This window comes from Cucurbita pepo, chromosome 1 (assembly GCF_057944985.1).
Source record: "Cucurbita pepo subsp. pepo isolate OVF chromosome 1, ASM5794498v1, whole genome shotgun sequence".
In the NCBI taxonomy this organism is placed as follows: domain Eukaryota; kingdom Viridiplantae; phylum Streptophyta; class Magnoliopsida; order Cucurbitales; family Cucurbitaceae; genus Cucurbita; species Cucurbita pepo.
The window spans coordinates 7,073,140-7,087,469 of NC_141798.1; the positions used below are offsets into that span (position 1 = coordinate 7,073,140).

Genomic DNA, 14,330 nt, shown 5'->3' on the forward strand with positions numbered 1-14,330 from the left:
GACAAAACATTTTTTTATAAGCGTGGAAATCTCTATTTTAAATAAAAATAAATAAATAAATAAAATACACCAATAAACCAATATATATAAATTATAAATTATTTAACCAATATATAAATTGTAAATGAATTAATAAATTATTTATTTATTTGTAAAAAATGGTAGAAAATATATATTTATGATTGGTTTAAGAAAAAATACAAAACTTAATTATAAATATATTTTTTTCCAACAAAAAAAATTTACTCAAACCAATTATAAATTTATCTTAGGTTATCTACAAAATAATTATTTATGAAATTACTGTTTCTTCTACGTTTTTTTTATGTATATAATCAATTATTAATATTACGTATTTATTACGCATGCAATTTTAATACAACCATACACTAAATTAAAAAATAATAATAATAATAAACTGAATCCTATTAACAGATAGGGTAAGGCGTGACGTGTGTTTATATTAATAGTTACTTAGCCGACAATATATTTTTTAAATATTATCAGAAAATAAAAAAAAAAAACTCATTAAAAAAATTATTTACATATAAGGTGTCCATGCTTACTAAAAATTCAATTATAAAATCATATCTTTAATTTATTTATTTTTATATATGGAACTGATCTCACCGATTCCAATAATTTGATTTTTGTTTTTTAGTTTTCGGGAAAATATTGAAGATCAGATCACACGCCACGTCACCTTGCTGAAATTTTGATTTTTGTTTCCCCGTTTAAAGCAAACGATGTCGTTTAGCCAAATTTACCACAATGCCCCTCTTCGTTGTCACCCCAAGACCCGTTCTATAAAACCCATCTCTCCGGTGCTTCAAACCGAGAGCTACGGATTTGTAAAGAAACTTTTACTCAGAGGCTTCGTTGATGGCGGCGATGGATACTATTTCGGCGCTTCTTTTCCGGCCGCCGCCTTCACTGTTAGTGAACGTGATGACGGTGGTGAGTTCAGTGGTGGTGGCGGTGATCGGACTTTCGGAAGCGAGAGGAACGGCGCATTTACAGTATTCGAAATTCTGGAATGCAAATAATAGCGCTACGAAATCATCTAATCCGGAGAAATTCAAGATTTCATCAAGATCGGGGATGCTCTTACTTTATGCGCCGGCGGCTCTCGCCGGCGCTGTATCGTTCTGGATCTTTCCAAACGATGATCTGAGGATTCTTCTGCTTAAATCTGCTCTCACTCTCCATTTCGTTAAAAGGAACTTTGAGGTACTCAAATTTTTTTGCCCTAAATTCCGTCTTCTTTTACATTCATCGCCATTCCTCAAATTCCGCCTGAAATTCCTACACAGGTACTGTTTATTCACAAATACAGCGGCAAAATGGCGCTCGATTCAGCCTTAATAATCTCCCTCAGCTACTTCTCCTCTACAGCGCTGATGATTTACGCTCAAGAACTCTCAAGAACACTTCCAGAGCCATCAATTGATCTGAAATTCATCGGAATTTCTCTGTTTCTGATAGGAATTATCGGGAACTTTTACCACCATTATATATTGTCCCAAACTAGAAAAAAGGGCGAAACAGGCTATAAAATCCCCAAAGGAGGCCTCTTCTGCGTTGTGATTTGCCCTCACTATCTGTTTGAAATAACCGTGTATTTCGGATTCGCGCTCACCTCTCAAACAATCTACTCATTGTGCTTCGCCATCGCCACTGCCATGTATTTGGGTGGGCGAAGCTACGCCACTAGGAAATGGTATCTCTCTAAATTTGAGGACTTCCCTCAACATATCAAAGCCCTTGTTCCCTTTGTATTTTAATTATATTAACTACTCCTCAGTCAATGAAATGAGTATGGTACGAAAATTGCGACTTGAAATGAGATAACGTTGATTCAGAGGATCGACACGTTATTTTAGATCATTATCACAATTTCAAGTTATATGGTTCAAAGTTTTAAATATTACTTGAAATGATAATGATGGTGTTTAAGTGTATTTTTTATATTATCGTTGATGTATCCTATCATATGCTTCGTCTATAATGTTGGTGTCACGTTGAATAAAATTTTAATTTAATTGGAACTATTGTGTTATGTTGTGGGTTTTTGGTAATTATTTTGATGTAATGTTATCCGACTTCCGGGGCGTAATTAATTATTGTTCCATTTTTTTAAGAAAAAGATAATAATGATTCCACTTGATTATTACGTGGGCTTGCTGTATGATTAGCATTTAATTGATTATTAAATAAGTGAGAGATATTAAATAAATATTATAATTATTCAAATAATATTTGGATAATTATTAAAAAAATAACTTCATCTTATTATAATATTTACAGACTCTTGCATCGAAATAATAAAAAAGAGTGATATTCACTAATTATTATTATAATAATTTCAATTAAATTAGCATATATATATTGTTAAGTTTCGATTTTTATTTTTAATTATTGTGAAAGTTCAACTAACCACTAGTTCATAATAAAATTAATAAGAATAATCTTAAATTTTATATTTTATTTAATAATACCTTCAACTAAAAAAAAAATTAAAAAATACTTTTATAATTTTTTTTAATGGAAATACGTTTCCATTTAAAATAGTTTTATTAATATCTTCTAACTTTTTAAAAGTATTTTTGAATTTAAAAAAAAAATAAAAGTTTAAATATTTGAAAACTAGTATAAAGGTATTTTTAGATGTTTTTTTTTATTTAAATAGTTAAAATATGAAGATTCATTTTTTATTTTATATTTCCAACGTCATATTAATAAATAAATAATAAATAAATAGATAGTTCCATAAATCGTCAAATATTTTATTAATTATTCTAAAAATTTAAATTACTGGTCAACATTTTAATAATATATAGTTCAACTACGTATGAGATTAAAATATTTAAATACCTTTAATGGAATTATTAAAATAATAAACATTTACTAGACCTAATTAATTGTAATTTTGTTTTAAATAGAGGTTAAAATATATAAAATAATCTTTTGTCTTCCATGTATATTTTTATTTTGTAATAATTTATTGTTTATTTTATTCAAAAAGAAATTCAGTGGTTTAGAGCATCAAATGTATTTTTATATTGGATTATACAATATTTACAACTCATTCGATGTATACATGGTAAATGAGATGTAACACAAAGTACAATTATAGTAAATGAGAGTAAACAAAGGTTATATCCGATAAAATTATATATGGTAAATAGTTGTATATAGTATACGGTTAAAATTATTATATTATTTAACTAATTTTCTTAATTCGATTAACTAAATTTATTATTTGAAAAATAAAATTGAATTAAATTTATTGAAACTACAAAACCGGGACGAAGAGACTAGAATGAAAGATGTGAATTTACGGAAATGCCCATCTGCAATTTCAATGTAACGTGCGGTATACAGCACCACTGGTTCTCGGCTCGACCCGAAGGTTCAATCCCCTAAACTGAAAATGGTTGCGATCTATAAATCCTCATTTCAAACGCCTCCAAAGGCGTTTCAAACTTCTACAGAGAGTTTCTGGCGGTTTTTCTCATCTGGTTATCGGCGGCGATGGGTATTTTGTCGGCGTTTCTTTTCCCTCCGCCTCCTTCCACGTTCGTAAACGTTATGACGGTGGTGAGCTCGACGGCGATGGGGATGGCTGGGATTTCCGAGATTAATGGTAAGCATTTGCAGTATTCCAAGTTCTGGAATGCGAATAGTGGTTCGAAAGCTCCATCGGAGGAACCTAAGCTTTCGTCCAAATATGGAATGCTCTTGGCTTATACGCCGGCATTTCTCGCCGGTGCGGCGTCGTTTTGGTTCTTTCCAAGCGACAATGAGAGGATTCTTGTGCTTAAAGCTGCTCTCACTCTCCATTTCTTCAAGAGGATCTTCGAGGTACTCTCAATTTCTCTACGCCTCTGATTGAGTTCTGAAATTTCAATCCGATTTTAAAATTAATTCTTCGATTCAGTTCGATTGTGGCTTTATTGAGAATCTGTTAATCTTATTCTTCGAAAATTCGTGGCGAAAAGAAAATGTCGGAGAGATCTGGATCTCTTCTCCCTTCTTTGCATCTTATGGTTCCTCTGGAGATTTCGGAACTCGTCTTTTCGTTTACCGGATTAGGAAGACTTTTAACCTATCTTGATTTCATTTTTTTTTTTAATTTTTTGTCGTATGAACTTGAATAATTAACCATCCACTTTACAAATATCCGACTTCATTAGTTTTCCTCAACTAATTTAATTGTCATTAAGAACTCGTGAAGTCAACTTTGTGTATAATAATAATTTTGGAATTATTATTATATGAAGTCATGTACAAGAAAGAACAAACTGCACGTTTCTGCTCAACAGTTTTCTAAGAAATTTGTTTCAATAATCACTAGATGATTTGCACTTATTGTACCTTTCATTCATGCGACAATTATTTTTGAAACAAATCGAGTATTCTTCTCAAATTATAGAAGCTATTCCTGTATTATTTCTCCAACCAATTGCATCTGAGGGGAACTAGAAATGATAACAAAAGTTATGGAAGATCAATGAATCATTTAGAGAACAATGAAAAGTAATATAAACAATTTCAAAAACAACAAAACACCTAATCTTATATTAAATATATCATTGAATTCAAAAGTTTAAACGGATAGACAATATGAATTACTTACTATCATGAAATTCTTTGCAGGTTCTATTCATTCATAAGTACAGCAGTAAAATGGTATTCGATACAGCAATCAAAATCTCCTTCAGCTACTGCTTGTCCACGGTGATCATGATATACACACAGCACCTATCACAAGGACTTCCAGAGCCGCCCATTGATCTGAAAAACATTGGGATTGCTTTGTTTCTGATAGGCATTATCGGGAACTTCTACCACCATTTTCTCTTGTCCAAAACCAGAAAACCGGGAGAAACAGGGTACAAAATCCCCAAGGGAGGCCTCTTCAGCCTTGTCATCTGCCCTCACTATCTGTTTGAAATCATTGAGTTTTTTGGATTTGCTTTCATCTCTCAGGAACTCTATCCCCTGTGCTTCAGCACCGGCACCGCCATTTATTTGGCTGGAAGGAGCTATGCCACAAGGAAATGGTACGTCTCCAAATTTGAAAACTTCCCCAGCCATGTCAAAGCCCTGCTCCCTTTTGTGTTTTAGAACCCTTCCTTTCTTCATTTCATAAAAGCTACTTATGTTTATGCTTTACACAATTAAGTTAGGCTCATACTACTATTGTATTAGTTCCCTTAAGTTGTGATTCTGTTTATCACTACAATAGTAGAAGGTAAAGCAGTTGGATTTTGTTCTTTACCTGATCCTAATAATGACCATTTATACTTGTGTGTTTTTATTTATTAAAATTAAATTAGTTTTTATGTTATGAAATTGAATTGAATTAAATTAAAAATGTTATTGAAACCTTAATCTGGAAAATTAGTCTAAAATTCCTAGGTTATATATTTGTTGTTTTAGAAAAAAAAAAACGCTCGCTCATGCAAGTGTTTCTATGGACTTTGTCGACCAAATTGGGTTGTTCGCATTTGATAATAATATTGATTATCATCCTCCGTTGATAGCATTCGGCCCTAGTATCGAAGAAGAGTATCTAAAAAAATTCGATGATCCGAAAAACTCGATCAACCCAATCTAAACCTATACAAATGTGTAATAAAATAAAATAAAAATTTATAGTTAGATTCATTATTTAAAAAAAAAAAAATTAGACAGAGTCTAATCCAACCCATTAACACATACATTCTATTTTTTAAAAAAAAAAAAACTAATTTCTTAGAAAATAAATATATGTAAATTTTGTTTACTCTTTTTTTATAAAAATTTTAAAATTAAGAGGATAAAAATTGTTATTTTCTAGATTTATTTAATTTTTTATTTATTAAATAACTTTAAACTTATAAATCTTTTTCAAAACATTTTTATTCATAAAATATCTGGACGATAGGCTCTGATTTTTTTTTATTATTATTATAAATAAGGTTGCAAACTATCAAAAATAAAAATATTTTTAGAATATTCAGCTAAAATGAATCATAAATAATACTAGAAAAAGAAAAAAATAATAAAAAAACAAGAAATGTATTATATATATATATATATATATACTTAATTATGGAATGGCCACACACTAAGAAAGAAAATGACATGAAGGAGATTTTTTTTTATATAAATTGGAGAGCGATGAGGCAATCGTCGTTCACCATTAAATTTCCATCCTTCTCTGCAACTCACGATTTCAAGAGCAAAGACGACGGCCACCACCACCGCCGCCGCCGCCTCCATCTTCTGGTCCTTCTCCCATGCCGACATTCCTCTTTTCCCCATTTTCTTCTACCTTCCTCCTCGCTCTTTCTTCCCTCACCATGCTTTCCATTTTGGTCCTCGCTACGTCGGAATTTCTCGGCCGCCACTTGCAGTATTCCAAATTCTGGAGCCCTAAAACCTCCTCCAACAAAATCCACCTCCCTTCCCGATCCGCTATGCTCCTCTGTTACGTCCCTGCTTTCGCCGTCGCCTCCATCTCCCTCTTCCTCCTCCTCCTCCCGCGCTACAATAACTCCTCCACGAGGATTTTCCTAATCAACTCCCTTCTCCTCATCCATTTCTTCAAACGAATCTTCGAGGTACGTCTACTTAACTAATTAGATCCTCTCGATTCTGTCTGTTCTGGAAGTTAATTAGCGAAATCGAAACTCGATTATTTCAGGTTTTGTTCGTTCATAAATACAGCAACAAAATGGGCCTGAGCGACGCGATTAGAGTCTCGATTACCTATGTACTCCTTACCACTAGCACAATCTACTCTCAGATGGTTTCGCAGAATCTGGAGGAGCCGCAGATCGATCTGAGGGCGGCTGGATTGGCGATGTACTGGATTGGAATCACTGGAAATCTGTATCACCACGTTCTACTAGCGAAATTGAGGAAAGAAGGCGATAGAGAGTACAGGATTCCAAGGGGAGGGATGTTTGAAGTGATCGTGTGCCCTCATTACCTGTTTGAAATGGTAGAGTTCTTGGGAATCGCTTTCGTTTCGCAGACGCTGTTCCCAATGGTGTTCGCCTTCGGATCGGCCCTGTTCTTGATTGGCCGAAGCTACGCCACCAGGAATTGGTACGTTTCTAAATTTGAAGATTTTCCTCGCCATGTTAAAGCCATTCTGCCTTTCGTTTTTTGAAAACTCTTCCATTCCTAAATATGTGTTTATGTAAAACTATTTGTATTAATGTCATCTGGAGACCAAAATTTATTTAGAAGTTTTGATCATGAGAGTCTCACATTCACTAATTTATGGACTAATTTAGGGAATGATGATGAATTTATAATAAAAAGATATTCTTTCCATTAGTTAAGAACTTTTAGATAAGCTCTATCAAACCAAAGCCATGAAAGTTTATACTGAAAGTCGACAATATAATTGTGGAAAGCTTATGCTCAAAGTGTACTTATATCATTGTGCTGGGACAATACCATACCATTGTGGAGAGTCGTATTCATCTAACATGGTACCAGAGTCATGCCCTAAAACTTAGTCGTGTCAATAGATTGATAAATCCTCAAATATCGAAAAAAAGGAGTCGAGCGGAGAGTCGTATTCATCTAACATAGTATCAGAGTCATGCCCTAAAACTTAATCGTGCCAATAGATTGATAAATCCTCAAATGTCGAAAAAAAGGAGTCGAGTCTCGATTAAGGGGAGACATACTTTGTTCGAGGGGAGGTGTTAGGATGATGAAAGTCCCACGTTTGCCAATTTAGGGAATGATGAAGGGTTTATAATCAAAGAATATTCTCCCCATTGGTTTGAGGTGGGGAAGCCCACCCAAGGTAAAGTCATGACAACTTATGCTCAAAGTGGACAATATCATACAATTGTGGAGAGTCGTGTTCATCTAATAAGGATATAGAATTGCTTTAGTTCTTATGGCTATCAAAAAAAAAAAAAAAAAAAAGAATCTTGTTGTTATTAGTATATGTAATCACTGATTTACACAATGGTATAATATTGTTTACTATGTCTTTCTGAGAAACCATCTAATTCTTCCTAACCATTTTTAATTTAATATGATTCATTTTACTATGTTAATTTAAATTTTTATGGAGACAAGGTACAAAAATGGAGAATCCTTCCTTGTTCGGTTTCTTAATTTAATGATCCTAACCTTTGATAATCCAATCTTTTAGTTAGACGTTTACTTGGTCAAAACTCACGGGAATGCGAACATAAAAATTTCATTATACAATTACGAACTCGAGCTCCTCGAGAACGTAAACCCTAACATCTACAAAATGGAACAGGAAAGTTATACCTTAACTACACAAAAGGGGAAATGTATATCCCATTTAATCAAACCGTTCAAATAAGGTATAATCCCAACTCCAAGAAACTATTTTCGAACCCCATAAATACCCCCCACCCCCCACGCCCTATTCTCAACCCCTCCCCCAAATACGACCCGACCCGAAAACCCGCCTTTTTCCGGCAACCAGAATGGCAACCACAAGGCCAAGAACCGCCGGACTCGGCGTCTACCGCCGTCAATCCCAGCGGGTTTACAACGAGCCCTTCACTCCCAAAGTTGAAGAAAGAGATGAAAACGAAGCTCATATTCTACTGCTCGAACTTCCTGGTTCTAATTTTGGCCTGTTCTTCATTTTTTAAACAATTTAATCATTTTTTTAAACAAATTTTCTTTTGTTTTTGGATTCGTTTGACCAGATTTCAACCAGCAGCATGTTAAGGTTAAGGTTGAAAAAGAGGCAGGGACGGTGGTGGTGACCGGAGGTCGGAATGTGGGAAATAATAGATTGCTTATATTGAATAAAACTTACCCAATTCCACGAAATTCCGTAATCGATCGAATTTCTCATACATTACAAGATGGAGTTCTCACCATTACAATGCCCAAACAAACTGCCGAGCCGGCCACACCACCGGCGGCGGCGGCGCCACAAACTCCTACTCCGCTGCCCAAAGAGCCAGAGCAATCAACCCCCGAGAAGGGGAAAGAAGAAACTCCGTCGGCAAAATCAGCTCTGCCGGAGATGAATGGTGAAATTAAGGAACCAGAGGCGGCGGCTCTTCCGAAAGACGATTCAAGTTCATCGAATGATAAGGGAAAATCTGCAGAACTCCAAAAGCAGGCCTCAGCGAAGGCTAATGAAGAAACTCCGACGCCGACGCCGGCGGCGGCGGCGGCTGAAAGGGGTCAGGTACAAGGGGATTCCGGCAATGCGGAAACGACGCTGGATCGGAAAATTAGCAGCCCGTATCAGAAGAAGCCAACGGAGAAGAAAGAAATTGAAAATCAAAATCTGGAAAAGGGGAGGGAATCTAAAACAGAGGAGGCAGATAAGAATGTGGGAACAGCCAAGATCGACGCCCTAACTCCATCTCCGAGAACGACCAGAGTAGGGAAACTTGCCGGCGGCTCCACTGTCCGAAGGATGCAGTTACTGACGACGGTGAGTCTCTGGGCGGCGGTTGTGATAGCGGTGGCGGCATATTTCGCATAGCTTATTACGGGTTGTCACTCGCGACGCAACGAAGCTCAAGTTCGCAATGATTTCTCAATTAATACCTAAAAAATAAATAAAAACATTTAATAATCTTTCTAACGTTGCGTCATTATTCTTATTTATAATATAATTAGTAATATTTATATTTTAACAATAAAATAAAATAAAATACTAGAATAGTACATATTAATTTCTATTGGATCAAATTTACTTGTCCAAATATCATTAATTAAAGTAAATTTGTCTCTTTTTAGTGATTAGTAAATTACATAAGATAATTAAGATTAAAAAAATCAATATCCTATTAATTTTTTAAAAACATATTTTTAGACTCAACTCAATCGTTCTACCCGTAACATTTATTAAATTAGGAACCTATCTCAATCCAACTATGAAATATTTGAGTTCAATCAAGTCTGGTTATTTATTTAATAAAAAGAAAAAAAATATTTTTGTGAGATCCCACCGAAAGAAAATATTTCTTGTAAAGGTGCGAAATATCTCCGAACCTTGAAAAGAAACCCATAATGAAAAGCACGAAGAGGACAATATATGTTACATGTGTGCTTAGGCGGTTACAAATGGTATTAGAGTCCGATGCTAGTGTGCTGACAAGGAAGCTGGGTGTCACAATCGCCCTTTCTTAGCAGCGGATTTGGCCAAGCATGAATGTGACAATGGGCGTCGATGAGAGAAGAACGAAGAAAAACTCAAAAAGGATAGGGTTTGAGCCGTTACACTAATACTATATATATATATATATATATATATATATATATATATAGATAGACAGATAATTGATGAAAAGCTTGAAAAAAAGCATAAAATTAAGAGAGAATAGAAATCATAGCAAACCTCCAGAAAAGGGGATATCTGTATAGGGCAGCCAAGTATCTCCCATGGTGAAGTTATAGACAGTAAAATTCATAGCCTCTGTGATATTCATCAAGCTGTGGCCACCCCAATTGACCCTCGACCTCGTGTTAGCTCCTGCTCCATAATTCTCAAACTCCCCATAATACAATGTGTCCAATCCCACCGTTCCATTCCACTCCAGCCACCCCACTGGGCTGATCAAATCCCCAATGTAAGACTGCATATACACCGTCCTTGAGAACGGCTTCCACGGCCGCCCGAGATAGTTCATCGTCGTTGTTGTCGTCGCATTCGAATCCATCACCCACTCTGGGGCAGCCTTGATGGTGCAGTTGTGGATCGAGATGCCCGTGCTTTGGTTCGGATCGGTTCGGCCCTGCGCTGTGAAGGCATTCTTTTGGTTGGGGAGTGGCTTTCTAGCGTATAGATTGCATTGCTGGAAAACTGCAGCAGCGTTGCCAAAAATGAAGTCGACGGTACCATAAACGTCACATTCCCTGTAGAATTGCCTTAAGGAATGTACATAAAGAGTGTCTTGATATCCCTCAAAACTACAGCGGTAGAATGTTGAGAGATCTGCACTGTTCCTCACTGCCACTGCTTGGTGCTTCTCTGCTCCTGCTGTGTTCCTGAATGTCATGTCTATTGCAACAAATCCATCCCCATAAACAGCTGCCGACATACATCCCAAACATTCAGTTACCAATTTCGGAATAATTTTGATACGACAATATTATAACTTTTAAACGAATAAGTTAAGGATTTGTGAGTTGCTTACTAAAGGTAGAGGAATTGTAAGTCGTCCAACCATCGACGACGTTATGGTTCCCCGTGATGACGGTTCGATTAATGCCATCTCCGATGAGCATTATGTTGGTTTTGTACTTGGGGACGATAACGTATTCGTCGTAGTATCCTTGTCTAACATAGATAACAAAGTAGCCATCTTGAGGCATTGAATTGTTGGGAGCAAATGAAATTGCATCTCCAATTGATGTGAAGTTGTCAGCACCTGTTGAGCTAACAACCACAGTGTTGTTGATCAAAATTCCTGTGGTGCCCAAATCAGTCAACAAGCGCTTCCTTCCCGAACACTTCGTGGATTGGTTGCACGAACCCATCGTATGTAGTCCCTGTTCATTCAAACTCTTAAGATCATTGTTAAGTTCATTAAGATCATTGTTAAGTTCATAAGGAAAGAAATGCAATCATCTTCAAAGATCAGCAACTAATTTATACTAAAAGAACTTGGGCAGGATCATGTAAGAAAAAAAGGAACAATTGCCCGTAAGGTTGTCTTTAATCAACTCTCCTAGCTTAGCCCACACTCACGCCTAGTCCACGGGAAGCCTCGGTCTTAGCCTCCGCTCATGAAATGACTCTACTGCAATCAACGTTTTGTATATATCAAGACTTGTTGCAAAAAAATTTACTCATTTTATACGGGCCAGAATTTAAGGAAATTGTTCGATTACAACAATCGAATCACACTCTGTATAATTTGAACCTACGAATCGGAGCTTGGAGTTGCTTTTAGCTGGTCGGGTTGCCGGCCCATATTCATATACATATACATATACATATACACATATACAATACACATATATATACACATATACATATACATATACACATATACATATACATATATATATATATATATGCATATAATAAAAGGCAATGATAGGAATAAAACAATTAGAAAAAAAGCAAATTAAAAATTATGAGGAGAATCCACATCTGAATTTGTAACATGCATTTGGTAGAGCTTTGGAATCCTAGAATCTCTCCCGTGACACCAACAAAATTATCAACGTATTTAACATAAATTTAATGAACAAAAAATATATATATGTAATCTTTTTTTCCACTAAAAAACATTCTTGTTATTTATTTAATATACTGTTTTTACTGATCATATTGGTAAAAATTAAGTTCTTTATGAAAAGTTAAATTCCTCACTTTGTATAAAGATGATATTCCAATGTAAGTAATTCATAAGTAATATGAAAGAAATCAGAAATCAATTAAATGTGCATTAAATTAAATTAAAGCATAGTTTTAAAATTATATAACTATGAATACTTAAACATATTCAACTGTTTTTTCCCTCACTAATTCCCCTTAATGCTACCATCAATTGTGATTTCTGCTCAGTAATAATGTCATTAGGGGAGAATTTAATGCACTTTAAAGCATTAATTACAAGGTTGATTACCCATTTTAATAACAATTTTATTTGTAAGATTAATTCTTAAAGAAGAAGCTTATTTGTTAATGATTTATTGTTTTACTATTACTTTGAAAAAATTATAACATTATTATTTATTAGATTAATTTTAAAATATATATATATATATATATATATGTATTTTAGAGTGCGACATCCAAACAAAAACTTATTTTCGCCCAATTTTTTGATGCATTGAATAAAGCAAATGTAATGGTCCGTGTAACCGAACGAACAGACAAACAGAAACCAAATAACAACGGCGCCATATCGAATCGTACCTTGATCAGCGTGTTCAATGGCTCTCTGCTCTGCGCAGCCGCCGGGAAATTCCCTCCCTCGCCGTCTCCCTTCTGCTTCCGCTTCTTCCACCGCCGCGACAGCGAGTTCTTAACCAGTCCTAACGATACACTGTACAGCTTCCCCGCGCTCAACAGCGGTGCCGTTAGCGCATTCCCCAAACTACTCCTCGACTCCACCAATCCGTCGATACAAGTCTGGCCGTTCGTCACGATCGCGCTCAAAATACTCTCAATACGCTCCACCAGTTCCTCATCGACGCCCTCCGCTGCCTCCAATACGCCATCAATCGACTGGAGAAACTCCACATTCGAATCGGAAAGCTCTCTGCAGTCTTCCAGAGCGCCAACCTCCTGCCGATTCAGCCTCGAATCGCCTCCTCGGTTGAGATACTCGCCGGTAACGGTCGACATTTTGATCGCCTGTTTGATACACTTCTTGACGGAGAATTTTCCGTAGCCGTATGGATCGGAGGGGGAGAATCGGATGGAGGAGAGAATGGAGCGGCAAAGCTTAGGATAGAGAGTGGATTTACAGAGGAAGGCGGACGGCGGAGGAGAATCGGAAGCTCCGGCAAGGCCGAGAGAGAGGAAGAGAAGGAAAATGAAGGGAATTGAGTTCATAATGTAAACTCGGAAGTGACTCAGTAAGCGAAGAAGGAGAGTGTTTATATAGAGGACGGAAAAAAAGAAGAAGAGTGGATAATCAAAAGTAATTATAATTAAAGTATTTAAAACTGTAATTAATTAATTTTTTAAAGTATTAAAAAGTTGTTTAATGGATTAAGTAAAGAACAAAACTTACCACAAATTATCCACCGACGCTACCCTCCAATTTAATTATTTAATTTTAAATTTAATGGGACGAGACTGGAGTTTCGGTTCTATTTGGGTCACTATTTTTCATCCCGAACATCTCTTAGTAGAAGCTGTGAATGCATGACACCCGAGTAAATAAGAGTAATCTCGAAAATAGAATGACTAAAAAAATAAAAAGTTATTACCTATATTAATGAGGCACACCGGGATGAAATAATCCTATATTAGGCGACCTCAAATATTATATTTTTTTGGTTTTTTTTTTTCTTTCGGGCTTCCCCCATCACGAGCCAACTCTCTAACTATGTGAGATGTCACAATCTACTTCCTTGGGGGCCAGTTCAACCGATGTGTAATCTCACAACCTACTCTCCTTCAGGGTCGAGTGTCTTCACGGCTAGACCGTTCATTGTCTAGCTCTAATACCATTTGTAACCGTCCAAGCTCACCGCTAATAAATATTGTTCGCTCTAGTTTGTTAAGTATCGTCATCAACCTCATAATTTTAAAACGTATCTGTTACAGAGAGATTTTCAAAATCTTTCTTTATTCTCTTATACTCCTCGTCTTTAAAATATAATATAATATAATAATAAAT

At 35.6% G+C, this 14,330-nt stretch overlaps 5 protein-coding genes across 7 annotated transcripts; 4 read left to right on the top strand and 1 right to left on the bottom strand.

Annotated features, from left to right (window-relative positions):
• Nucleotides 1–891: 891 nt before the first annotated feature.
• LOC111781849 (uncharacterized) lies at nt 892–2,048 on the top strand. The gene is made up of 2 exons (XM_023662570.2): nt 892–1,230; nt 1,314–2,048. Exons 1-2 carry the CDS (start codon nt 892–894, stop codon nt 1,782–1,784), a joined length of 810 nt encoding a protein of 269 aa, XP_023518338.2. The 3' UTR covers nt 1,785–2,048.
• Nucleotides 2,049–3,381: 1,333 nt separating this feature from the next.
• On the top strand, nt 3,382–5,309 carry LOC111791596 (uncharacterized). The gene is made up of 2 exons (XM_023672992.2): nt 3,382–3,864; nt 4,660–5,309. The coding sequence occupies exons 1-2, from the start codon at nt 3,535–3,537 to the stop codon at nt 5,128–5,130; spliced, it is 801 nt and encodes a 266-aa protein (XP_023528760.2). The 5' UTR covers nt 3,382–3,534; the 3' UTR covers nt 5,131–5,309.
• Nucleotides 5,310–6,153: 844 nt separating this feature from the next.
• Nucleotides 6,154–7,244, top strand: LOC111810041 (uncharacterized). The gene is made up of 2 exons (XM_023696583.2): nt 6,154–6,611; nt 6,695–7,244. Exons 1-2 carry the CDS (start codon nt 6,288–6,290, stop codon nt 7,163–7,165), a joined length of 795 nt encoding a protein of 264 aa, XP_023552351.2. The 5' UTR covers nt 6,154–6,287; the 3' UTR covers nt 7,166–7,244.
• Nucleotides 7,245–8,409: 1,165 nt separating this feature from the next.
• LOC111809442 (uncharacterized) lies at nt 8,410–9,607 on the top strand. The gene is given in 3 exon segments (XM_023695911.2): nt 8,410–8,619; nt 8,709–9,500; nt 9,503–9,607. Coding segments are annotated over 3 exon segments (984 nt in total). The 5' UTR covers nt 8,410–8,480; the 3' UTR covers nt 9,556–9,607.
• Nucleotides 9,608–9,936: 329 nt separating this feature from the next.
• LOC111808264 (putative pectinesterase/pectinesterase inhibitor 25) lies at nt 9,937–13,575 on the bottom strand. Of its 3 annotated transcripts, XM_023694156.2 has the most exons (4): nt 12,896–13,575; nt 11,163–11,532; nt 10,364–11,056; nt 9,937–10,146 (listed from the first exon to the last, which is right to left on the bottom strand). In XM_023694156.2, the coding sequence occupies exons 1-4, from the start codon at nt 13,535–13,537 to the stop codon at nt 10,136–10,138; spliced, it is 1,716 nt and encodes a 571-aa protein (XP_023549924.2). In that variant the 5' UTR covers nt 13,538–13,575; the 3' UTR covers nt 9,937–10,135. The 3 variants fall into 3 exon arrangements, with proteins under 3 accessions (XP_023549924.2, XP_023549916.2, XP_023549932.2); XM_023694148.2 differs by having other exon boundaries at nt 9,937–11,056; XM_023694164.2 differs by having other exon boundaries at nt 9,937–11,056; nt 11,163–11,517; nt 12,896–13,574.
• Between the last annotated feature and the right edge of the window lie 755 nt (nt 13,576–14,330).